This window comes from Humulus lupulus, chromosome 4 (genome assembly GCF_963169125.1).
Source record: "Humulus lupulus chromosome 4, drHumLupu1.1, whole genome shotgun sequence".
NCBI classification, from domain to species: Eukaryota; Viridiplantae; Streptophyta; class Magnoliopsida; order Rosales; family Cannabaceae; genus Humulus; species Humulus lupulus.
In genome coordinates, this window is record NC_084796.1 from 4,109,135 (window position 1) to 4,136,270 (window position 27,136).

Here is a 27,136-nt window from a genome sequence, read left to right on the forward strand (position 1 = left end):
ATTTCCATGATCAAACATTTTATTTAGGGCATTAATATAATAATATACGTACCTCCAATTATCGCCTTGATCTCTAATAATCATGTTGATTACACTTCTTTGATCTACACATATAGAGAAAAGGAGAGCTTGGGAGTAATGAACACTACTCTATCATTCTCTTTACACTATAGCCACACTCATTCCACCTTAATCATCAATCAAGAACACAACCCTTTATATAAGGAATTATGGGCCAATTAGGCTTACATGCCCAATGTGAGAGAATTAGTTGTCTTGGCCCAATGGGCTGACCAAAGACGTTTTAGAGCGTGTCCATGGGCCCCGAGCATGTTAGTACGTTATGTCCATCTCATTATGGCCCGATGGTAATATCATGCATTACCGATTATATAGTTATCATTACATGCTAATACCGACACTGTGTGAGCAACACTTAATTATGTTAGTCCATATAAAATATTCTAACATATCACACTTTATAATAGCATTATACATTATACATATGTGCCCATAAAATAAGATTTTGATCCAACATCCATTGCTAATTAAATTTTGAGGAAACCCTTTTCCTTCAAACTTTCAATAGTGTCCCTTAGAGTCACCTCCAATGGTGTGAACTTAACTCCCAAAGTTAGTGCTTTCACCTTTGATACTTGGGCTCCTTCCACAAGAGGGTAAGCTTCACATCTATCATGCATATATAAGAGAGCCACAGATTAATTAATCAATAAGAGAAGAAATATAGATTATCTAATTAAATGTACGTGAAAATCATGCAATGATATTAAGCTTTAAATAATATATACATACACATTGTGTTTTAAATATATGGAAACTTCAATATATAATAATATGATGAAGCTTACTCGTTAGAAATGGTCAAAGTGGGATAGAGTTGTCTTAAAATGTTTGCAGTCTCAGACATGTGTATATTGTATCCAACTAGACAATATCTTCCACTGGCTGAAGCCATCTCAAATGCATGAATGTGTGCCATTGCGGTATCTCTAACATCAACCCAATAAGGAATCATGTTGGGAAATGTTGCTTCTGCAACAAAAACAAAACCATTCAAATTTGTTGTAATTATTCTCTTAAATAAGTATTATATATATATGCATATATATATTGTATAACTTATTTCGATATAGTGACTAATCAATGAGAAAATGTTAAGACGCACTACTCATGGCCAACACACCACAATGAGGTGGCATACCGTTATTGGTGCAATATCCAATATAATATCAGGTTCACACATTTGAGTTTAATAAGTATTATAAAGTATCGCTAACCAATTATAAAGTGTCACCTCATGTAGTGTTGGACACCTTAAGATTTAAAATAGAAACACTCAAAATCTATCAATCTCATGTACAATGCAAGTATTATATATGAATAAAATTGCTTATATATAGTGTAAAATGAGATTGGCCGGTCTATTTATGTCTCTATATATTTATAAGAATAGAATGTGTTTTTAAAAAATTAGTTAAAAAAATAAAAGCTTTGAAGAACTGTACAAAAAATATATTAAACATGATATCTACTCATTTTTTCATACGTACTAAGCAATTTTATTTATAATGATGTAATTTTACATCAATTATTAATAAAATTACACTCATAATGTTACGTACCTATATTATATATTAGCTTGAAATTAATATGGACTACGTCCAATAAAGTTATATTTCTACAAAATGAGATGGTAATAGCTAGCTAGATAAGATTACCACGCTTTAATTCTATCTCAAATTAATATTATATGTAATATAGAATTAAGAATATTAATTTGATAATGAAATGAAATAATAATAATGTACCTTTTGTAAGATTCAGAATCATTTCCACAATTAAATTAAGAGTTATTGGTTGTAGTAATGGGCCAATCACACATCCTGGGTTTAGTGAAATCAAATCAATCCCATTTTCTTTGGCGAATTTCCAAGCAGCCTCTTCAGCTAAGGTTTTTGAAAGCACATACCAAAGCTGCAGCAATAAAATTCCTTCAGTAGAGCTTAATTTATTTATTTGGATTCAATTAAATTATTTGATCAATATAAAAAAAATATGACTTTAGTCAACATTAAAGTTATAAAACAACGATAAAAAAAAAAAAAAAAAAAAAAGCCACTTTCTGGGCAAAAATATTTTAATTTTAAAAAGAATTATAATCAAATAAATTGACTTATATAATCGAAAATATTTCTTTTATCAAAATCTATAAAAATTTATAATCTTGTATTGACTTATGATATATAAAATATTAAAATAATAAGATACTAATAAATTAGCTCTAAGACAATATAAAGAGTATTATAAATAAGTTAGTTATTATATAAGACAAATAATATGTTTGTGACAGTCTCAGAATTCTGTGATCCGCGGGGGGAAAGACCGAGTAAAAGTTGTGCAATCTCACATTGTTTGGGGAAGGTCAAGTGTGATAATTCTAAAACTGTGTAGGTATGGGACTACACAGTTGAAGATGGCTTAAATAGATTGATTGATACTACATATGCCAACAAGATGTATTTTCTTGAACACAAAGAAGCGATAGAAGCGGTTTCTCCAAGATCTTCGCTGGAACTGCTGCAGAGGAGAGAGGAGGTGAGGAAGGATTTCTCGACATTCCTGCAAGCTTCTCATAAGTGTTTTGGGGAAATTGCATCAGGTAAAAATCCTATTCCTCCAATCTTGCGATCTGACCATTTGGTGCAAAATTTGAATGTAAAATTTCAAAGGGATAAGGAGCAGGAGGGACAGAGGGATATCAAAATTGGATTGGAAGATATTGAAGATGAAATAGAGTTTTGGAGCTCTTCTCTTGTCTGTTATGTGCTAGGAGCTAATCCTCCATTGCCGGTTCTGGAGGGATTTGCTCGACGAGTCTGGAAGACTAAGGGTGTGGATAAGGTGGGTATCTTGAATCATGGAGTGTTTATCATTAGATTTGATTCCATAACTTCCAGAGATGAAGTTTTACAGGGAGGGTATGTTTTCTTTGATAAAAAAACCTGTTATTATGAAGCCTTGGGATTTTGTAACAGATTTTAGGAAGGAAGATGTGAGGGTAGTCCCTACTTGGATTCAGTTGACTGGTCTGGAATTGAAATAATGGGGCGAGAGGTCTCTTTTCAAGATTGTGAGCCAAATTGGGAAATCTCTTCAGGTGGATGAGATAACGAAAAACAGGGACAGGCTGAACTATCCTCGAATCCTCATAGAAGTCTCTCTTACACAAGACTTTCCTTATGAGGTCTCTTTCACTAATGAATTTGATCAGAAGGTCGTTATTGATGTTTTTTATGAGTGGAAACCAGTTCTTTGTGGACATTGCAAAAGATATGGGCACATCACTGAGAATTGTAGGAAAAAAGATGGCCGGAAGAAAGAATGGGTGATTAAAAAGGATAACAATATGGCACAAGAATTGGAGAAGGAAAAAGGTGTAATGGTGGATGAGGAGGGATTTCAGCAAGTAATTAGAAGTGGAAAATTGAAGATGGCAGCCGCTCCTCCTACTATAGTTGCTAATAGTTTTGATGTTCTTAGTTCTGAAGTTGGAGAATGTTCGAAGGTTGGGGAAGCATTGGATATCACAGGGGGAGGGGGGGAGCCTCCGCCTCCTAATGGATAGGATTCTTTGTTGGAATGTCAGGGGGATCAACAATCCTAACAAGCAAAATGAGGTTAAGAAATTAATCTCTACTAAAAGGGTAGGATTGGTTGGTCTCCTTGAGACAAGGGTCAAGGCTTCGAACTTAGGGGCCTTGTACCTTAGAATGTTTGCGAGTTGGTGTTTTACGGCAAATAATGCGTGGTATAGTGGATGGAGAATTATTGTAAGTTGGAATCCAAGGATGTTTGATGTGAATATTTTGTTTTGTTCGAGTCAGATGATTCATTTGCTTGTTAAGCCGATGAATGGCGGTGGTTTTCTAGTAACCTTTGTTTATGGTTTTAATACGGAGGAGGAGCGTAAGGTGTTATGGACGGACTTAAAAGCTGTTAATACCACAGAACCGTGGGTAATATTAGGTGATTTTAACGAGATTTTGAATTCTGAAGAGCGTATTGGGGCTCGGGTGAAGTTTCGAAAACCTATTGACTTTAAAGATTATGTGGAGCATTGTCATTTAGAAGATGTTAAGTACAAGGGCAATTATTATACTTGGAGTAATAAGCAGCAAGGGGATAATCGTATTTACTCCAAAATTGACCGAATGCTTGCTAATCAAAAGTGGCTCGATTGTTATACAGAAGCTGAAGTTTTTTTTCTGAATGAAGAATTATTTGATCACTTTCCTGCTTTGCTTTCGACCTTTCAGGAAAAGAATTATGGGAAGAAGCCGTTCAAGTTTTTTAGAATGTGGAATCAAGCTCCAGATTTTAAAAAGAAGCTGGCAAGTGTTTGGAGTAGAGAAATTCAGGGGACAGCTATGTTTCAGCTGGTTTCCAAGTTAAAGCAAGTGAAAATGATGCTTAAAGAATTGAATAATAAAGACTTCCATGACATTCCTAGTGCTGAATTGCGTTTGAGGTTGAACTTTCAGGACTCTCAAGTAGCTTTGCAGCGAGATCCTTTGAATAAGGATTTAATTCAGAGAGAGAAGGAGGCTATAGATCAATATGGGGTAGCAAAAAAAGCTTACCAATCGTTTTTACAGCAAAAGGCAAAAGTTCATTGGCTTAAGGAGGGTGATGAAAACTCTGCTTTCTTTCATGCAAGCATCCGAGAAAGAAGAGCTCAAAACAGAATTTATGCAATAACAGATGCTTCTGGGAGGTGGCTAGATCAACCTGAACAGGTTCAAGAAGCCTTTCTTAATTTTTATGAAGGGCTGCTGGCAACTAAAATGAGCAACAGAAGCGGGGTCATCAAGGAAATAGGGGTGCAAGGGGCTGTTGTAAAGGAAAGGCAGGCTCAAATGCTTGAAGCTAATTATACAGAGGATGACGTGAAGCAAGCTATATTCTCCATTCCAGCTAGCAAAGCCCCAGGGCCAGATGGCTATAGTAGCTCTCTTTTTCAAGATAATTGGGAAATTGTTGGCAAAGAGGTAAGTGAAGCTATCCTTTCCTTTTTGCATTATGGGAAGATTTTGAAGGAAGTAAATAGTACTGTCTTGACTCTTGTTCCTAAGAGTAAATGTCCGAATTTGGTGAGCGATTACAGGCCCATAGCTTGTTGTAATGTTATTTACAAAGCAGCCACGAAGATGATCTGCAATCGGCTGAGACTTATCCTTCCTGATATTGTAGCTCAAAATCAGGGGGGGTTCGTTCATGGAAGATTTATAGCCCATAATATCATGGTTTTTCAGGACCTTGTTAGGCATTATGGGAGGAAGCATACAAAGGCCAATTGCATGATCAAGCTTGATTTACAAAAGGCCTATGATACTATAGAATGGGAATTCCTGGAAGAAATGCTTGCTGCTTTTCAGTTCCCTACAAAATTCACAAACTTGATTGTGCAATGTGTGACTGCACCAAAATTTTCCTTGATGTTTAATGGATCATTACATGGCTTCTTCTCAGCAAAGCGAGGGTTACGACAAGGGGATCCAATGTCTCCCCTTCTATTTGTGTTGGGAATGGAGTATCTCTTCGCATCATGAGGAAAATAGGGCAGAAAGAAGATTTTAAGTTTCATGAACGCTGTGAAGGTTTGCAGTTAAACCATCTGAGTTTTGCAGACGATGTGCTTCTATTTTGTCATGGGGACTTTAAATCCATATACTATATGTTACAAGGTCTGAAGCTTTTTTCAAGAACATCTGGTCTTAACCCGAATGAGGCTAAATCTGCTGTATACTGCAGTGGTATGGTAGAGCAGGAGGTGCAAAGAGTCTTAGAAGCTTCTGGTTTCAGTAGAAGTGAGCTGCCTTTCAAATACTTGGGGATCCCCATATGTGCCAAGAGAATTTCAGCCAAGGATTGTGAAAGTATCTTGGAGAAAATGGTTGTTCGAATCCGAATATGGAGTCCTCGTAATCTGCCTTATGCTGGAAGAATAATATTGATTAACTCAGTGCTGGTTTCAATTCATACATACTAGTCTCAGATCATGATAATTCCTAAGAAGATTTTGAAGAGCATCAACTCTATTTGTAGAGCCTTTCTTTGGAAGGGTGCTTGGGATTATATGGGTCCGGGAAATGTGGCTTGGGACACTCTTTGTAAACCAAAAAGTGAAGGAGGAATGGGATTTAGGAACATTATGAATTGGAATATTGCTGCCATTGGGAAATACATTTGGGATGTGGCTAGTAAGAAAGACAACCTTTGGGTAAAATGGGTGCACAATGTGTACATTAAAGATGAGGATTGGTGGGCATACACTGCCTCGATGCAAAGCAGTTGGTATTGGAAGAAGATTGTGGCTGTCAAAGAGCAATTTAAAAGTTTTATTAATGCTGGCCAATTTACTCAACTTGATTACAGTATAAAAAAGGGGTACTTGCTGCTGTGTCCTCCTCAAACTCAGGTTTCATGGAGCAATGAGATTTGGGGGAGATTTAATGTTCCAAAGCACAGTGTCATACTGTGGTTGACTAGGCTGGATAGATTGAAAACAAAGCAGAGACTTCATAAAATTCGAGTGATTCCTGATAGCAGCTGTTTATTATGTGGGCAAAGTGAAGAGAATATTGAGCACTTATTTTTTAAGTGCCCTTTCAGTAACAGGTGTATAAAAAGTCTCAAAGAGAAGTTGTGATGGAGAGTTAAAACAGAGGCCATTTATCCCTTGCTGAGATGGATTTCGAAGGCTAAAGTAAGCAGGTCAAGAAGCAAGTCTTTGCTGCATTTGTTGCTGCTGGTGTGTACCAGGTTTGGAAAACCCGAAATGAAGTGTTGTGGTTTCAACAGGTCAAGAGAGTGGATTTAGTAATGCAGACTATTATACATGATGTTAAGAGTAGAATATACAGCATTAAACCAGGGAAAGTCAAATGTATAGAATGGGAATGGTTTGAAGCTTTGTAAATATAAAGACTTATATTGTAAAAGTTGTCATATTTGGGCATGTTTTGAGGTGCCTTTAAATTGTAAGATTCTGTTGGTATTAATGAATTTCTGATTTACCAAAAAAAAAAAATGTATTTTCTTTTCGGTGTCCATTACTTGAGTACTCCAAAATTAAGTATGTTTGACCTGGAGTAGTTTGATGATGGGTGACCACCTGAAAAGTTTTCTGAAGGAGTGTTGAGTGAGGACAAAGTATACAGAAAGACTCGTGTTAGCTTTACTAAAATAATGTGAGAACCAATAATTAGTCTCATAATCAACTACCTTTAAATTCTTACAATAAATTGGATTTGAGAAGCAAGTCTCATCAACTATCATATCTGGAGTGGATGGTGTCCCACTCAATAATACTGCAGCCATGGAAGATGTTAAAACCACCCTCTTGAGAGAAGCCACTTTTGCACATGACCTCAGAACATTAAGTGTTCCATTCAATGCTGGTTCAATCAGTTCTTCCTGAAATTATTATTATTATTATTATTATTATTATTATTATTATTATTATTATTATTATTCGGTCAAATTATTCTATATATAAATATATATATATATATATATGAAAAATGTTAGTGTGAAAAGAACAAGAAATATATGTTTGTATATATGGATGGTAAACCTTTTAGAAAAGTGAAAATTATTTATATATTTAAAAAGTTCTATATATTGAAGTTGTTTGTCTGCCAATTTATATATAATGCTATCTAAACTTAATTGGATATAATAACAGAATAATAGATATTATTAGGTCAAATTATTCTAAATATTTATATGAAAATTGTTAGTGTGAAAAGAACAATAAATATATATATATATATATATATTTGTATATGGATGGTAAACCTTTTAGAAAAGTGAAAATTATTTATATTTAAAAAGTTCTGTATATTGAAGTTGTTTGTCTGTCAATATACAAAATATATATATGCTATCTAAACTTAATTGGATATGATAACAGAATAATAGATATTATTAGGTCAAATTATTCTAATTATTTATATGAAAATTGTTAGTGTGAAAAGAAAAATAAATATATAAATATATATATATTTGTATATGGATGGTAAACCTTTTAGAAAAGTGAAAATTATTTATATATTTAAAAAGTTCTGTGTATTGAAGTTGTTTGTCTGTCAATATACAAAATATATATATATGCTATCTAAACTTAATTGGATATGATAACAGAATAATAGATATAGTAATTAAATTAAGTAAAACCTGTGGATTTTTTACTGTCAATAGCACAGGGGATGCTGTGTGAAAAACACATTCACAATCATCAACCACAGAGTCAAAGGATCCTTCTTCCAATAAATTTGCTTTAAACAGTTGAAGTCTTTCCTTAGCTCCATCAAGTGAAACCAAATGTTCTGTTTTCTTACCATCACCTACACATATTATCAGATATGAGATAAAATTAATTCTCTATATACATATTATTATAATACTTTTCTTGGATTTAATAAGATTGATAATGAAAGAACTATATTATAATACTTATTTTCTTGGATATATATAAACAATATAATAAAGAAAAAACACTGTAAATTATAGAAGACATACTAAGATCACGAATGGAAGCTTTGACAGTGTAGCCACGTTGTAGCAAGAGCTTGACCAGCCATGAGGCTATGTAGCCGGAAGCTCCTGTCACACACACCACCTTCCCTTCTCCGATCATCTTCTCCATATCACAACCTTGTATAATTAGCACAATACTTTATGTTTGCTCTTATAATTACTTGGTAATGATGTCAATAATAGTTACTGTTTATAAATGGGTACCGACAATTATCATGATGTAGCAACATAGTGACTTTGTATAGCAACATTACGACGATGTTCATATTTATAATTGTTAATTAATATTTTTAAAACTAAATTTTAATTTTTTCAAATTTTTGAAAGAGTTATATGATGAAAAACATATATTTATTATGAAAATATAATGTTGTAAATTTTTTATTTTTTAAATGCATGTCAATTTTTAAATATAGCTAGTGTTTCTCATTTGTTGAAAACACCATTAATTATGGCAAAAAAAAATAACTAAATTCAAAATTAATGTAGAAAAAAATATTTATCTGTTGGTGACTTGCTATACCAAGTTATTATATTGTCACATCATCATACTTGTTAGTAATCATTGAGAAGTCTTCCATATATATAAAGCAGTCTATAAATGGTAATAGAATCTCTAAGTTATATGTATTATGGAGTCTTGCTATTTGACACCTTAAAGAGTCTAACACCACATGGGTGGCACCTTACAGTTAGTTAGCGATATCTCATAATAATTATTAAATTAAAAAGTGCGAGACCTGATACTGGATTACACCAATAGCGATATGTGACATACTTGTGGTGTTGGTCACTACTGATGCCCCTTAGCAATTCTCTATATTATGAGTGTTACTATTTAACATCTTAAGGTGTCCAACACTACATGAAGTGAAACATTAGTTTGCGGTATCCCATGTTATTTATTAAATATAAATATGTGAGACCTGATATTGAATTGCACCAATAATAATATCTTGGCTCGTTTGTGTTACACCACATGTTGTGCGTGATGTAGACATAGTTGTTTTATACTGACTTTTGTGTGGACATAGTTAATTCTCATTGATATTGATTAATATTGCCTACCTTATCACCTTTCTTTCTTATATCTCTGTAACGTCACATGCATTCGTACAATTGAGCTGTTTTTTGGCTACTAGCACTAATAAAAAAAATGGAAGAAAAAAAAAATGCCCAAATTTTATATAGAAACAAAAAAAAAAGAAATAATAATAAAGCAAGAAGAGAAAATAAAAGGTTTAATTAATTAACAAGTACACCTACAATAATGTAGGAAAACACATTGAAATAATAACTTGTTTTGAAAAAATTCTGGTAAAGAAATATACAATGATTCATTATTTACTCTTGGGAAGTATTCGATCTAAATAGGATAAATTAAGTTCAACGAAAAATAAAATAGTGACTAGATATTTTAATTGAAAAAAAATAGAGAATTAAGTGATTTTTTTTTTTTATAAATGACCAAATACTAAAGTAATCTGGTTTTCTGTTTTTAATGCATATCTAATATGAAAGAAATACATCTGAAAAAAGAAAGATAACAATGATCTAATGTTCATAATAATACAACTCTATTCTATAAAAGAGAATTAAGGTAGCTTTTGGTTACTCAACAAAAATGTATTGGAAATAGTAATGGTAATGGTAATAGAATGAAATGTTTATTTTTTTGTTTGGTTGAGACTTTAGAATCAATGACTGAATAAGAATTATTATGTTTGGTATAGTATGGGATGGAATGAAATTAATATTATATTGACCAAATTGTCCTTATTGTTATAATTGAATAATTTTTTAATCAAATTAACATTATTTTGTAATGTTAGATTTTTTTTATATACCAAATTATCATTTTATTTTAAATTATAATTTTTTGAATAAATTTCCCTCGTATACAAATTATACATATAAATAATAATGAAATTTTAGTTATTAATACTCATATACAAATTTTTTATATAAAAAAATACTTGTACAATTTTTTTTAGAAAAAAATATCATTCTTTTTTGGGGGGAAAATAATATCATTTTTTTTAGTAAAATATCATTAATACTTAAAATATGTAGTTAGTTGAAATTTTTTCATATAAAAAAAATGTAAGTATCATCTTTTGGGAGAAAGTCGGATGGGAAAGAAAGGGCAAATAGGGAAAAATATTGTTATATTGGAAATGAATTGTCTTTCAGCCCATTTAATTTAAGAATGGTGAGTATGCCATATACCATAATTACAATTCATGTAGGAATGACTTTTCAAACTTTAAATGACTAACCAAACAAAAGAGTGGGCCCAGTTTTTGTTTTTTTCACTTTCGGAACATATTAAAAAACATAAGAAAATATATAAAAACTATATGAACAATAATAAGAATTACCCCAATAAATATTATAAAATCAATTAGAATGAACAAGAAAAACAAATATTATTTGAGAAGTGCAATAACTACCATGAGTAAGAACTAACTGAATTTTATGGTATGTTAATAAAGATTAAAATAACTTAATTCTATTTTACTTGACTGTTGTGGAAATTATGTACTATTCAATTACACACACCAACTTCCCTTATCCTCTCATCTTCTCCATCACAACCTTTATCATGAGACTATTAATTTGTTGCACTTGTAATTATTACTTTGTGATATACAGTGGAATTTTTTTATAGGGGCTTTATTTTAAGCCTTACTGGTAGGGCTCTTAATGTTCTCAACCCTTGAACAGTTTTCGGTGCGATTTTTTTATGACCGTGTATATTGTAGCTATTTAGAGCATTCTGCAAATTTTCAAAAAATTCTGAATAGTTTACAATACCGAAACTAGGTTTAAACATGTTATTGCACGCGTGACTAATTTTTTTATGCGAGTGGAAAACAATATTTTTTAACTTAGTTTTCGGTATTGTAAACTATTCAGAATTTTCTGAAAATTTGCAGGAAGCTCTAAATAGCTACAATATACACGGTCATAAAAAAAGTCGTGCCGAAAACTGTTCACAGGTCGAGAAACACTAAGAGCCCTACCGGTAGAGCTTAAAGTAAAGCCTCTATAAAAAAATTGTCTTATATATATAGAGTTTTCTTTTTTTCCTATCATTATTTTTTTTTTCTTCTTTTAAAAGTGGACAATTAGAAAAGAGTGAAGTGTGATAGTGATTTTCTATAATTTAATATTAATCATGGGACCCTTCAATCAATTCATTAGGAAAATCACATTTCATTGCAATAATGGTTAATTGTATTGCAATATACATATAAGTAATATCTTCATCCACATGATTGTTTTTTAATTAAATAAAGAATAATAAAATATTACTTGAGATTGAGAAAATCCTAATCAGATGATAACTCTACTGGAAAACGTATTTAATAGGTTGTTTTGAAAAAATTCTAACAAGTAAAATAATTCAACGAATTGAAAAATATCAATGGAGTCCCGTTGGATATATCTTTTCTTTCTATATAGTATGTGACTATATCTAACCACCACTCCATAACATATATCTTTATTTAATTTTGTCTGAAACAACGTTAGTTTATAAATAATGTTATGTGGTCACCAAACTAATCTTTATACATACTAACATATTTTTTAACAAACCATAAAAATAATAATTTTGACACCAAATTTGATTTGTCTTTTTCCCTAATTTTTCATTATTCTGACTTCATCAATACAGACTTTTTCCCTTTGTCACTACAAAAATCAGGGCCTATACCGAGAACAAATGTCCTCGGTATAAGCCGAAATGTCCTCGGTATATCTTCTACCGACGACATTGTCTCGGTATAAAGTTGTCGGTACAGCCGCGTCGGTAAAACAAAACGTCTACCGACGACATTCAAAATGTTCTCGGTATATGTTTTACCGAGGATAATGTCCTCGGTAGAAAGTGACAAATGTCCTCGGTACAACAAACCCCAATTTCTCATCGTGCTGGTATATACCGACATCTTGGTGGTATATACCGAGGACAATGTCCTCGGTATAGACTTGTCCCCAATTTTTTTTTTATATTTTTTATTCCCTTATTTATTTATTTATTTATTTATTTTGAATTAAATATAAGAAAATAGAATAAAATTAAAACACTTATATTAAAGATATAAATAAAAACATAAGAGTGTATTCGTTGAATTAAAATAAAGACTTGTCTTAAACATGATAATGTAATAGTCAATTGTAATAAAATTCATACATAAGTCCTACTGAGTCGGTGCTCCAACATCAGGATCATCGGGTGGTGGTGGTGGGGCAGATTGAGATCCCGGGGTGATACAATGAGTCCGGACATTCTCCTCTAACTGTCGAAGACGCTCTCTCATCTCAGACAACTCTTCATCTCTAGTTTGTGAAGGACGAAAATCAAATGGAGTTCGATCCCTTATGTTAAGGATACGTCCATATCCTTTCTGGTGGCCCCGTCGTTTTCCGAAGACATTTTGTACCAAAGATATGTCTTCATCTTCAGGCGCACTCGAAACTGGTGTGGAACTCTCAGTATCAGTTGCCTGTGTCTGCTGTGTGTCGCGGTATGCACGCAATTCCTCCTGTGATACAATGTATAATGTAATTAAAATTTTGAAACAATTAAAAATTTGAAAAATGTTGAAAAAAACTTAACGTACCCAAGTATTTTTTGCTGTCTCTGTCACCCACCCTGTGCCTGATTTATGGTGAGTATCCATCCAGCTATCCGGGATGGACTCAAGTTGCCCAGTCTCTAAATTGCGCTGTCACGTACATATATTTTTATAAAATTAATAATTAAACGTAAATAAGAAAAATAAACTAAAAAATAATTAATTAACTAACCTTTTTATAGCGTAAGGCTGGGATTGACTGAGAACCTCCATAGCTAAGCTCTTTCAGTTTCTTTCTATTTTCCTTGTTGACCACAGAACGTTTATGCAAAAAGTTATCGTTAGTAATATATTTAATTAAGATAGTTAAGTTTAGCAAGAAATTAATACCGTAATTTCTGGGCGACGGAAAAAAATCAATTGCTTTTTGCCACTGCGTATCCGTGCAACCACCATAACGATTTTGTGGCCCATTAATCGTTAAGTGCTCTTTAATATCGTACTTCCAGTCAGAATACTTTTTAGCATACGAAGTATCAATGCCTCTCAAGATCCCAGGCATATGCCCTTCTCCATATCTAGTACGTCCAATATCAAACAAATCATCCTAATTTACAAACATTTATTAGTAAATATCATATATAACATAAAATGAGAATTAACATAAAAATACATAAACTACTTACTTCCAAATGTGCAAGTATTCTTTCTTTCGAGGCATTTGGTACTTTTGACCATTGAGGACAGTCCGGATCTGTGTACTGTCGAACAAGTAATCCGAGCTCTCTTGAGAAATTTGAGCTGTACTCTCCGATCTCTTTATATGTTCTCCCCCGCACATCCCACTCGAGAGGGAGAGGACGCCCCAACTGTTCCCTCTTTTCCCGCGTGTTCAATCCCTTATGGCGTCCACGTTTACTTGGAGGCGCTATTGTATGCAAATTCAATATTTTAAAATTAATATGGATTAATTGTTAAATTTTAAGGAGTATATCAATGTGTAAAATATTACCTCCTTCACAATCAGCTGGGATATCTGCCGGTCCACGTGGAGGATCGCATCCTCCACCATCACCCCCGTGAGATTGAGCAATAACATCAGCCATATCTGTCAAATTAATCGATATTAAAATTACATTTATCAGTTAAAAATGACAATATAAAATTATTTATTGTTAAAAATAATTACTTCAACATATTATAAAATTACCACTTAATTATCACTATAATAATCTTCACTATCATCATCGGTTTCTATGTGTTCATCTTCCTCTTCATCATCTTCATATTCAACCTCCTCCTCCTCCTCCACTTCCTCTTCCTCCTCCTCTTCTTCTTCCATTTCCTCCTCCCTCTCCTCCTCAATTGCAACATTATCTATCTCAACAAATTGTAATGGAGCCCCCGTACGTTCAAAGCTGATTTGTGGCAACGGTCCAAGATCAATGAATAATTGGAAATTAGAGGAACTAGTGTCGTGCATAACATCTACTTCTACATCCTCCGCTTGTTCTTCAACTAGTGGGATGTCCCACACATTTCTGTGATGCACTTCTTGGACGACTTTCCAATGAGATTTATTTTTAAGGTCTTCAATGTAGAAAACTTGGTTAGCCTGAGTTGCTAAGATAAATTTATCATCTTTGAAGGCCTCCGAACTGGTTTTGATACTCGTTATGTTTTGCTCAAACTTTAATCCTGAAGACCGATTAGTGTCAAACCATTTGCACTTAAATAATACAACAGAACAACCAGAAAGATAAGACATCACTAAAACTTCTTCCAACTGGCCGTAATAAGTACTATTTTCGACACCCGCTACAGAGACTCCACTATTTTGAGTTTTGCGATTCTTGTCCCTGTCATACCACAAAAATCTTACTCCATTTACAACACACCCAGGGTACGACGCAACACGAGTTGAAGAACCGTTTGCTAAAGAGATTAATTCTTCATCTACTTCCAAGGATCCTGTTTGTCGAAGATGATAAATCTTATTATAAAACCAATTAGGAAATTCCTCTCTATGTAATTGGTCTAGGTTTTCAACACCTCTAGTCTGTAGAATTTCCCTATGCTCTCTGCAAAAAACAAAAACAACTAATTTAAGAGCTACTAATAAGTGTTATAATAAACATGCAATGAAATGATGAACTACTTTAATTACTTACCGAAGATATGGCAAGATCTCATTGCAGTTGTTTAGAATATACCAATCTGCTATTTTCTTCACTTCATCTTCCAAAATTGTCAATGATTTCTTACCAATTGGACGACCCTGAGATCGAAAGACCGACATCTTTTTAAGTGATGGACCAACATCTACATTTCGGTCTGGACGATTGAACTTTGTCTCAACACCTTTCAAGTACATGGAGCAAAATGTTAATGCCTCATCAACCATATATCCTTCTGCTATTGAGCCCTCTGGACGTGCTTTGTTACGGACATAATTCTTCAATTTTTTCATATACCTTTCAAAAGGATACTTCCACCTCATGTGAACCGGTCCTCCAAGTATTGCTTCTTCCGGTAAATGTATTAGTAGATGGACCATGATATCGAAAAAAGCAGGTGGGAAAATATTCTCTAACTTGCAAAAAATCTCAACAATTGAAGTTTGGACTTTTTCTAAATCTGAGACTTTTAGAGTTCTCGCACAAATGAGCTTGAAGAAAGTGCATAACTCAATAATAGTTGTACTCATTGATTTCTCTAGGAATGCATGCACACCAACTGGCAAAAGGCGTTGCATAATGATGTGACAATTATGCGATTTCAAACCAGTTATCTTATTGTCATTATCAATCACATTTTTCCTTAGGTTAGATCCAAAACCATCTGGAAACTTCACTGATTTAAGAAATCGACAAAACTTTTGGCGATCTTCAACAGTGAAAGTGAATTTGGCCGCAGGCTTTTGTATCCGACCATTCAACTTCCTCAGCTGTAACTCTGGTCTCATCTTCATCTTCTCCAAGTCTACTCTAGCACTAACTGTGTCTTTGGTCTTATTCTCCAGCCCAACTATTGTGCCTACTAAACTGTCACACACATTTTTCTCAACATGCATAACATCTAGATTGTGTCGCAACATTATGTTGGCCCAATATGGGAGCTCAAAAAATATACTTTTTTTCCGCCAACCAACTTGCTCTTTTGTACGCTTTCTTTTTTGGCCGCCATAACTGACATGCTTACCAGGAAGAGAATCAGGTATAAAACTCATTTGTGTGAACATTTCTTGCATGGTTAATGGCTGTGGTGGTAATCTCTTTTCAACAACACCATATGTCTTCTTGTCCCTTCTAATGGCATGTTTGATTGGTAAAAAATGTCTATGACCATAAAAAGCAACCTTCTTTTGTAAACGAATAGATGGTGTTGCCACATTGCAAGTAGAGCAAGCATGATAACCTCGAGCAGTCCATCCAGAAAGGCTACTCCTTGCTGGGTAATCGTTTATAGTCCACATCAAAGCTGCCCGAAGAGTGAAGAAACTGCCATCGACTGCATCTCGAGTCTGTACACCAGTCACCCATAATTCTTTTAACTCATCAATCAATGGTCTTAAGAAAACATCAAAATCTTTTCCTGGCGAATGAGGTCCCGGAATTTATAAACTCAACATGAAATTAGTTTCTCTCATGCACAACCATGGTGGCAAGTTATATGTCGTCAACACTACTGGCCACATACTATAAGACAGACTCATATTACCAAAGGGATTGAATCCATCTGCAGCCAATCCAAGCCGCACATTCCTGGGTTCCATTGCAAATGTTGGATTATTTCGGTCAAAGTCCTTCCAAGCTTTCCCATCAGCAGGATGACGCAATACACCATCTTCTTTTATACGTTGCTCGTGATGCCATCTCATATGTTGAGCAATGTGCCTCGATGCATATTTTCGCATTAACCTAGGGGTTAAAGGAAAATAACGCATCACTTTATGAGGCACTTTCTTTCCCTTGGTGTTCTTGTCCACCCATCGATCCTCTCCACAAACAGGATATTTGCTTTTTCCAGCATGTTCTTTCCAAAACAGTGCGCAATCATGCTTGCAGACATGGATTGACTCGTAGCCCAATCCAAGTTTCCGCAACAACCTTTTCGCTGCATAGTGCGATTTTGGAAGCTTATTTGGGGCTGGAAATGCATCATGTAACAACTCCAGCATTCCATCAAATATTTTGTTGGGAATTTTTCCCAACACTTTGAAATGCATTAACTTCACTAGGAAATTCAATGAAGTGTAATTTTGACACCCGGGGAATAATGGAGCCTCGATCTCAGCAAACAAATCGTTATAATGTTGCCCACTCCTGTAGTCAGTTGTAGGTATCTCTTGACCGCGCTCATTCTCCGCTTGTTCGTCATTGTCATTTTGCATAAGATCAGTGAGAACATCCATCATTTCATCTTCATCATTTTGATCTATCCGAGCTCTCATTGGTATTATTTCATCCTCTCCATGCCAATGCCAATTGGTATATTTCCGTAGAAAACCATTTACAAAAAGATGATTTTCTAATACATCAATCGTCTGAAATTCAACGTTGACACACCTCCTACACGGACATTTCACCAATCCCCTTGAGTCAACGCACTGCCGGGCTCTCTGGAGAAAATCCATCACACCAGCCTCATACTCATCGGATAATCGATCTGTCAAATTAATCCAACTCTTGTCGATCGACATTGTATGAATGTAGCACTGCACGGAACACTAATCATCAAACTTACAATCAATTTGTGTGTGTCCTAATTCAGAGAGAGGCAAATGTAAGAGTCTTCAATGACTCACCCTCTCTAAACGGGTCTAAGGCTTCTTGTGATGAACACTAAAAAAATATAATATTATCACTATGTGATAATAACACTATTATATCTTTGGTAATAATTTCTTATTACCAAAGAAAAAAGCAAATATAATTAAATATGTTTTTTTAATGTCTTATGCTTTTTGAAGTTAATTATGTTGTTTTATGATATCTAACTATAATATATTTCAGTGTAAATATTATTAAACTTATTTAAATTTGACATATTAATTTAGTATTTATTAAATTACATATTTTACTTATGCTTTATTGAATAGTTTGATTAATTTAAACAAAATTTCTAAAATTTGTTTAAAATTTATTTAACTACTTTAGGATTAATTTTTATTTTTATTAAAATTTAGTTGCATAATGTTAATGTTAATTTTTTTTAATCTTAATTTTAAAATATATTATTTATATAAAAAAAATAAATTATTCAAAAATTGAAAAAAAATATTAAAAAAAATACAGAAAAATTAAAAACAACTAACAAATAATATTAAAAACATATTTTTTTAATTTTAATTTTAATAATGATTAAAACTAACAAATATTAAATTTATTTTTTTTAATTTTAATTTTAATAATGGTTTTCTAATAATATATTTGTTAATTTTATTTAATCAGAACTAACACATATTATTTTTTCACATATTAATTTAGTATTTATTAAATTACATATTTTACTTATGCTTTATTGAATAGTTTGATTAATTTAAACAAAATTTCTAAGATTTGTTTAAAATTTATTTAACTACTTTAGGATTTAATTATTACTTAAATTATTTAATTAATGTTTATTTTTATTAAAATTTAGTTGCATAATGTTAATGTTAATTTTTTTAATGTTAATTTTAAAATATATTATTTTACTTATCAATTCACTATTTATTAAATTAGAAATTTTATTGAGTACTTCTACTAATATTCACAATATCTCTAAATTTTACAATTCTAAAAAAATATTAAATATGTTTACTAATATGTTTAATACACATAAAATTCACCAAAACAACATAGAATTTATTTAAAAAAAAATACTAATCAATCATATAACAATTTTCCAATTCCTAATATCATTTTTACTAATACATATTTTGAAAACCTAAAAATAAATACATTCTATCTAATATAATAATTTTATATTTTTATTAAAATTAATATTATATTATTTATATAAAAAAACATAAATTATTCAAAAATTGAAAAAAAAATTAAAAAAATACAGAAAAATTAAGAAAAACTTACCAATGCCTTCAATATCTTGCTAGCAATCTCTTTAGTCCAACAAAAACCGAATACCCAACCTTCAAACAAAAATTACAAAATATCATTATACAATTTCATAAATATATATATATATATATATATATAAAATGAATAAATCGTTAGAATTACTTTAAGATTTATTACTTATTTAAATAAAATTTCAGGATTAATGTTTATTTTCATTAAAATTTGGTTGCATAATGTTATTGCTAATTTGATTTAATCATGATTAAAAATATATTATACAACTTATCAATTCACTATTTCTTAAATTATAAATTTTATTGAGTATTTTTAATTCTAAAAAAAATTGGGCAGCATAACGGCTGTATTTTCATATATCCCAAAATTTAAAAACCTGCAAATAATACATAAAAAAATATCCAGTCGCAGAACATACACAAAGCAATACAAATACATTGTAAATGACTATATAATTTATAATTATTACTCTAAATTTTATTAATTATTCAATTTTCTATTTAAAATATCATAATTCTACTAAAAATTAACAACAAAAACAAAGCATCAATATTCATCAACACTAAGAATAAAAAAATTAACAACAACAACAAAATTCAAATTAAATAAACAAAACTCACTCTAATAATCAAAATTTATTAACCAAATCTAATAATCTAAAACTAAAATTATTTAACTCAATCTAAAAAACAAACAATCAAATATTAAATTTTCATATAAACATATATTTATAACTAAAAGTCAAATTATATACCTAAAAAATAAATTATTAAATTAATAAATTTTCATACTAATAAATTAATTATTTATCATAGGATTAAACTAACTAAATCTTAAAACTATATATGTATTTTACAAAAATACTACACAATATATTATTTCCTCTAAATTGGATATCACTAAATTTTTAACTAATTTTCATCACAAATTATTATTTTTACCTATTTTAATTACATAATCAGAAATTATATATATAATATAACAAATAACAATATATTAACAATATTAAACAAATTATAAATAAAACCCTAAATATATTTATGCAAAAAATATAAATAAAACCAAAAAATTACAAAGAAAATGTGAAATACCTCTAAAACCGCTGGTATACAATGGAAAACCTGAAAAAAATACCACGAAAAACTCATTATAAAAAATCAAAACTGAAAAAAAATTTAACAAATTATACAAAAAAAAAAAACTGAAATATTTGTAAATCATTACCTCAATAAGCCTTATAGCCACGCAAATCACCTTTGGAAGGGAAACTTTGACCAAAAAAAAAGTTTGTGGGGGCCGAAATCCAGCAAAACAGAAATGGGGGGCGGAGAAAACGGGGTTTGAAGTTTTTCCGTTTCAGAGAAATGAGCTCTCTGTTTGGGGAAGATGAAGATTATAAAGACCCTATACCGAGAACATGTTCTCGGTATAGGGTCCTCGGTACACAAACTAAAATGAAATAACCGCGTAAAAAAGGCGGGAGTCTGAATTAACTATACCGAGTACACGTCCTCGGTAAAGACCTCGGTAAAGACCCTATACCGAGAATATGTTCTCGGTATAGGGTCATCGGTACACATGCTAGAATGAAAAAAACCGCGTGAAGGAGGCAGGTGTGTAAAAGATCTATACCGAGAACTTGTACTCGGTACTATGTTCTCGGTATAGGACGTTTTTTTTGTAGTGTGTTATCGTAATTATATATAATTATTACAAACAAACTTCCTTTATGTCTGCAACCTTCACAGTATCAGCCGGTGTTGCTCGTTTGGTTGGAAAAACGACAATAAATTCAAAAAAAAAATTATGAACAAATGACATGTAAACCAACGACAAGAAAGTATGCAAACGACAATTGTATGTGAAAAACTACAAATACTTTCAAACTTAAAGCTACATAGGAATTTATTGTTGACATGTTAAAGTTATGTATGTTCAGTTGGAAATAAATTATGTGGACTAGTATAAATACATCACTTTATTGTTAAATAACTATATATGCTTAGGCCTGATAATGGTATTATCGGGGACTATAATGGGATGGTGTTTTATATCTAAATATATAGATGGTCTCTTTGGACACACACTACAAAACTATATGACCAGCCCATTGGGTTTACATACACTCAAGGCCCAATAACCATATTAATTCATTACTCTATATTTGGTATATGTCTATATACACTATATATTTTTTTAAGGGATTTTTTTTATAAATATGGCTTTTTTAGCCATTAATATGCAAATGTATGGACAAATGTAATTAAAAAAAATCAGATTATGGGAAAAAAATATGGCATAAGAATGATTCTTTTACAAAAATATGGGGAAAAAATCCCATAAAAGGGAATACAAATTTTAAAAAGCCATAAAATAATACTTGTAAAAAAAAAGTCATATTTTTTAAAACTATATTAAAAAACTCATATAAAATGTAATTTTCATTTTTTTAAGGGTAATGGTGAAGGGTCTCTGTAATACACAAAGAGTATTCAGATGGAGTTTTATAGAGTGAAGTATTGTGATGTTCCAAAAGATACTATATATCTCAGCTTCATCTTCTAATTATTGTTCTTGGTTATTTACAGTGTTAAGATAGCATTTGCTCAAGCTCTAAGCAGTAATGGTGGAGATGTGTATTTACTAACTCATCTCTATTTTAGTATACCTAGAAAACTAAATACATGTTGCTTTGATGAGGTTGTTTTATGTTGAATTCTCTTAATAGTTTGTTTGTTTGCTCATCTATATTTTATCATGCTCAACTCTTTCTAAATGAAAGTAAGAGCTCCACTTAGAACCACTGATTCTCAGCTTTGAAGACTTATCTTCCAGCTAAAACTATTGAAAGACTTGGTCTCACCAAGAAAAGATAAGTGACAAAGGCATGAACCAGAACCCAACGCATCAACTTTCAAACTAACTAGCATAATCAATATGAAAAACGACAATACTAACTTAAAAACGACAATATATACTAAATTAAAACGACAATATGTACTGTGAAAGACTTGGTCTTGTCTTTTGGTAAGGTTAGGTGTACTGACCATAGATGTTGGCCATCAAAGTCACAAGAAAACATGTCTAGTGGAGCATAATTAATTATTATTGTTTCCCATCTCCTAAGAAGTTTTTATTAACGGGGTATATTTATATATATATATATATATACATATATATATATGTACAATCACTATTATAAGTATTAAGTTTTTGGCCATTAGTGACATTTTAAGGTCATTTGTAGCTCTTTTTTTTTCAAAATCAAAGGGAAAATAGAGACACTACATTGATCACCTATTATACAATGTATCTACTAAATTTATATATTACCATTAATTTGCTTTATTATATTATTAAGACTAATAATTGAATCTGCAAAGCAATGGGGCCTATGATCCGCCCTTTGAGCTGTATTCAACTCACATTTTATCAATATTTGTGTTCATCAATATTTCCAGTAATCCTTAATCATGGTTGCTGAATTGATTGGAGGAGCGCTTCTCTCTGCTTTTCTGGATCCATTGGTGGAAAAGTTGGCTTCTGAGGTGAAGGACTTCTTCAAAGGAAAAGAGACCATTCTTAAGCTGGTGAAGGAGTTGAATACCACCTTGTCCTCGGCTGGTCTACTGCTCATTGATGCTGAGGAGAAGCTGATCAAAGACCAAAGAGTCAAGAAGTGGCTTGATGATCTCAAGGACACCATTTATGCTGCAAATGACTTGGTTTATAAGATCGACACCGAAGCATTGCGAGACAAACTTGAAAGTGAATCTCAAAGCGGCTACACTTGTTGTAATAAGGTACTCATGAAACTCATCCCAACTCCTCTTACTCCTTTTGATAAGACAATAAAATCTGAGATAGGAGAGATCCTTCGAAAATTGAAACTTCTTTTAGAGAATAAAGATCTTGGTTTGAAACGTATAGAAAAAGAAAAACATCCAGAGAGATTATGTGCTCCTTTGGTAGAAGAATCAGATGTTTATGGAAGAGATGATGATAGAAAAACTATACTTAATTTGCTACTATCCGATGACATGAGTGGTGACAAATTTTCTGTGATTCCTATAGTGGGAATGGGTGGTATGGGGAAGACAACTCTTGCTCAACTCGTGTACAATGATGAAGGAGTCAACCAAAAGTTTGAAACCAAAGTGTGGGTTACTGTGGGAGATGAGAGTAAACTAGATAAAGTAATGAAGAAAATTATCCAAAAGGTGGACCATTATGAAAAATGTGAAATCGAAGAGCAGTTTGAGCATTTAGATAAAGTAAAGAAGGTTTTGGCTGGGAAGAAGTTTCTTGTGGTTCTTGATGATGTTTGGGATGAGGATCGTAATTGTTGGGAGGTCTTGAAAAGTTGTTTTACAACTCGTAGTCATATTGTTGCATCGATTATGGAAACTGAGTCAACTCATTACCTACAAAGAATATCGTTTGACAAAAGTTGGGAGTTATTTGCCAAATTTGCCTCAATTGATGATCTCAACTCGTACGAGCAGTTAGATAATCTCGAAGAAATTGGTAGAAAAATTGTTGATAAATGTAAGGGTCTTCCTTTAGCAATAAAGGTACTTGGTGGTCTTTTACGTGGTAAAAAAAAAAGGGAGGATTGGAATGATGTGTTAAACAATGATATATGGGAGCTGTACGAGAGAAGTAGTATTGGAATTCTTCCAACTTTGTGGTTGAGTTATTTTTATTTACCTTCACATTTGAAACCATGTTTCGCTTATTGTGCCATATTCCCAAAAGATTATGAGTACAAAAAAGAAGACATGATGCTATTATGGATGGCTGAAGGTTTTCTACATCCTAAGCAAGAGAAGCCAATTGAAAAGGTTGGAGAAGAGTACTTCCAAGATCTAATCTCGAGGTAATTTTTTCAACCATCATCAAGTGAGGATGCCTCAACATTTCTCATGCATGACCTTGTTCATGATTTAGCTATGTTTGTCTCTGGTGAATTTTGTTTGGCAGTGAATGATACCAAAATTTCCAAGTGTACAAGCAAGGTTCGTCATTTGTCATTTAGGCAGGAGGGTCAAGTTGCTGGCCCTATGAAATTTGAAGATTTGTCTATAACTAATAAGGGTTTGTGCACCTTCTTATTGCTGTGGAAAAGAGGGCATTGTCCCTATTCTATGGAGCACTTGCTTGAATTACTACTAAGCACAAGGGGTTGCTTAAGAGTGTTATCTATAGCAGATGGTTATATGACCAAGTTACCTGATTCAATAGGAAAATTGAAGTACTTAAAGTTCTTGGAGTTAGATTTTTGTATGATTAAAGAAATACCCAGTACAATTTGTGATTTGTATAATTTGGAGACATTATTGTTGGAGAGATGTTATAGTGTTACTAGACTACCAAATAACATAGGAAATTTAATGAAGTTGAGACATTTTTGTATTCCCTTTGTATTAGTAGAGATGCCATTACAGTTTGGTTTGATGAAAAATCTTCAAACGCTGAATAAGTTTGTTGTGGGAAAAAATAAAAATTCTGGGATCAAGCTATTAAAAGAGTTTCAAGATCTGCATGGGACTCTTACTATCTGGGGACTTGAAAATATTTGTAGTGTTGAGGATGTTTTGGAGGCAAACTTGAAGAACAAGAAGTTTCTAAAGCTACATTTCAAGTGGGACGATAGACATGAACATGATGACTTGGAAAGAGAGAAAGAGATACTTGGTGCACTCGAAGCTCATGAAAATTTGAAGGAATTCAATGTACATGGCTACAAAGGTAGCAGTTTTCCAAGTTGGATTGGAGATCATTTATTTTCTAATCTGACAATGGTGAAGCTAGAAGATTGTAAAAATTGTATCTTCTTGCCCTCACTGGGGCAGCTACCTGCTCTCAAAGACCTTTCCATTCAACATTTTTATAGTGTGGTGAGAATAGATTCAGAGTTTTATCATTCTGCCACTAGTGTTGGTTCTTCTGCTGCAAACACAAAGCCATTCAGATCTTTGGAGAGATTGAGTTTCGAAAACATGACTGAGCTCCAAGAGTGGTCGTTTATCGAAGGTGGGGTTTTTCCTCGTCTCAAGTTTCTTGACTTTTTCAACTGTAAGAGACTCAAAGTGTCGTTGTTGCCTCATTATTTCCCCTCCTTGAGAGAGCTCGTAATAGATACATGTGAGAAACTAATGCCTTTACTCAAAACAAGGGCTGATCCATTAATGGACTCCTCATTTCCATCTCTTGAGATTTTGCAAATAGCTAGATGTGATGGACAGGAACTACTTCTAGAAGGGGGACTGCCTACGAGTTTAAAGGACTTTGTAATTCAGAGTTGCAAAAACCTTGTGGCCATAGACAATGAGTGCTTTCAACATCTCAACTCCCTTGAGAATTTGCAAATTGGCGAATGTAGTCAACTTCGACGTTGGCCAAATGAACTCCCTACTTCTCTTTCTGATCTGGTCATCTTCGGCTGTAAATTGCTGAAACCACGACTCCAGAGGGACATAAGTAATAATATCAATGTCACTATTCTAGAATATGAACATGATACTACTAAAGATGACCTCTACACCAGCTCCAGATGGTATTATATTTTACTCTTTCTTACTCCTAATTGTTTACACTATTTATGTTCAATAACTTTAGCTATCTGATATTGATGATATATTATTCCCACTAGCATCCGACTTGGTATACCTCGCATAAAGAAGAATAATCCTTATTAAATTCAAATAACTGGGACCTAATATTGGATTGCACCAATAGCGGAATGCTACCTACTACTTGTAGTGTTGGGCACCAGTAATGATCTTTAGCCATTCTCTTAATTAATGAATGCATTGAATATGATGAGGCACTACAAATCTATGTATAGCAACATACAAAACCAACCATTCGTTTACCAATCTCTGTAAGTTGCTCGCATTTTTCTCTTGATATTATTTACTAAATTTTGAAAGTTTGTGTACTAGTAAATAAGCTTTGAATACACTTTTCTTTTATGTATAAGTATTGAAACTCTTTTCTGTTTCCAACTTTAGTTGCTGATATATTGAAGAATTTGTACAAAGATACTTATTGGTGTTTTTTTCTTCTCATTACTAAATTGACAGGTTCCGGTTCACAATTCACAGTTGGTCTGAAGTGGAACTATAAGTCATGTCCCTGCTGTGATTCTTAATCGATGCTTTGATTTCTTCTTTTAATCATATTCATAATTCATAATCATAATCAATTCATTTGTGAGAAATTAAAGTCTGAAATATTATATGTTACAAGTGCTCTGCTTATAGTTTATGTTTTGAATTCATTGGTTGGAAGAGGGCTCTGCTTATAGTTCATGTTTCGAATTCATTGTAAATTTTCAGTTGTGATAAAGTCAAAGGTGACCTTCAAACTTGATAGAATTTTCAATATTCTCTTAAAAGAAATCAAAATGTTATTCATGCAGTTTTTCTCAATCATGACGTGTCTGGTGTTTTTACCTCTATGTCTATGTAAAATGATTTTAATAAAATGGAACAAACCTTAATAACAAATCAAATAGTTATGAAAACTTTACACATGCTGACTCAAATATTTTGTTATGATGTTAAGGTTGCTTTAATGTATAGTGAGCAAGTTATTATTATTATTACTACTAGTACTACTAATATTATTGTTTTTTAATAATCTAATATTATTATTAGGGGTGTACGCCCTGGTTTTCCCATGGACTGATTAGCGAACTGAGGTACGGCCTAATCATGATTACCATGTAGACATCCCCAAAACCGGAGCTGCCATCGTAAGGTCCCACCTTTTTAGCTCGAGGTAACCCAAGGGTTCGCCAAGAGTGCTTAAGGACTGAGGGGACTCTGGAGACCACAGGTCGAG

At 32.4% G+C, this 27,136-nt stretch overlaps 2 protein-coding genes across 5 annotated transcripts; one reads left to right on the forward strand and one right to left on the reverse strand.

The window, feature by feature from the left end:
* Positions 1-426: 426 nt before the first annotated feature.
* LOC133829706 (cinnamoyl-CoA reductase CAD2-like) lies at positions 427-8,770 on the reverse strand. 2 transcript variants are annotated; one of them, XM_062259475.1, is made up of 6 exons: positions 8,605-8,770; positions 8,260-8,429; positions 7,306-7,497; positions 1,830-1,995; positions 870-1,053; positions 427-690 (listed from the first exon to the last, which is right to left on the reverse strand). In XM_062259475.1, exons 1-6 carry the CDS (start codon positions 8,729-8,731, stop codon positions 549-551), a joined length of 981 nt encoding a protein of 326 aa, XP_062115459.1. In that variant the 5' UTR covers positions 8,732-8,770; the 3' UTR covers positions 427-548. The 2 variants fall into 2 exon arrangements, with proteins under 2 accessions (XP_062115459.1, XP_062115460.1); XM_062259476.1 differs by lacking the exon at positions 7,306-7,497 and having other exon boundaries at positions 8,605-8,769.
* A 13,791-nt stretch (positions 8,771-22,561) lies between these two features.
* LOC133829708 (putative disease resistance RPP13-like protein 1) lies at positions 22,562-26,711 on the forward strand. Of its 3 annotated transcripts, none has more exons than XM_062259480.1 (2): positions 22,562-25,844; positions 25,941-26,711. In XM_062259480.1, the coding sequence occupies exon 1, from the start codon at positions 22,759-22,761 to the stop codon at positions 24,166-24,168; it is 1,410 nt and encodes a 469-aa protein (XP_062115464.1). In that variant the 5' UTR covers positions 22,562-22,758; the 3' UTR covers positions 24,169-25,844; positions 25,941-26,711. The 3 variants fall into 3 exon arrangements, with proteins under 3 accessions (XP_062115464.1, XP_062115463.1, XP_062115462.1); XM_062259479.1 differs by having other exon boundaries at positions 24,165-25,844; positions 25,941-26,710; XM_062259478.1 differs by having other exon boundaries at positions 24,165-26,171; positions 26,374-26,709.
* Positions 26,712-27,136: the final 425 nt, after the last annotated feature.

Excerpts from the sequence above, each read along its gene's own strand:
- LOC133829706 (XM_062259475.1), bottom strand. The coding sequence starts at position 8,731 with ATGGAGAAGATGATCGGAGAAGGGAAGGTGGTGTGTGTGACAGGAGCT. Across the intron at positions 8,430-8,604 it reads AGCTTCCATTCGTGATCTTA|GTGATGGTAAGAAAACAGAA; the intron begins GTATGTCTTCTA and ends TAATATGTGTAG. Across the intron at positions 1,996-7,305 it reads TTTATTGTAAGAATTTAAAG|CTTTGGTATGTGCTTTCAAA; the intron begins GTAGTTGATTAT and ends TTATTGCTGCAG.
- LOC133829708 (XM_062259478.1), top strand. The coding sequence starts at position 24,211 with ATGCATGACCTTGTTCATGATTTAGCTATGTTTGTCTCTGGTGAATTT.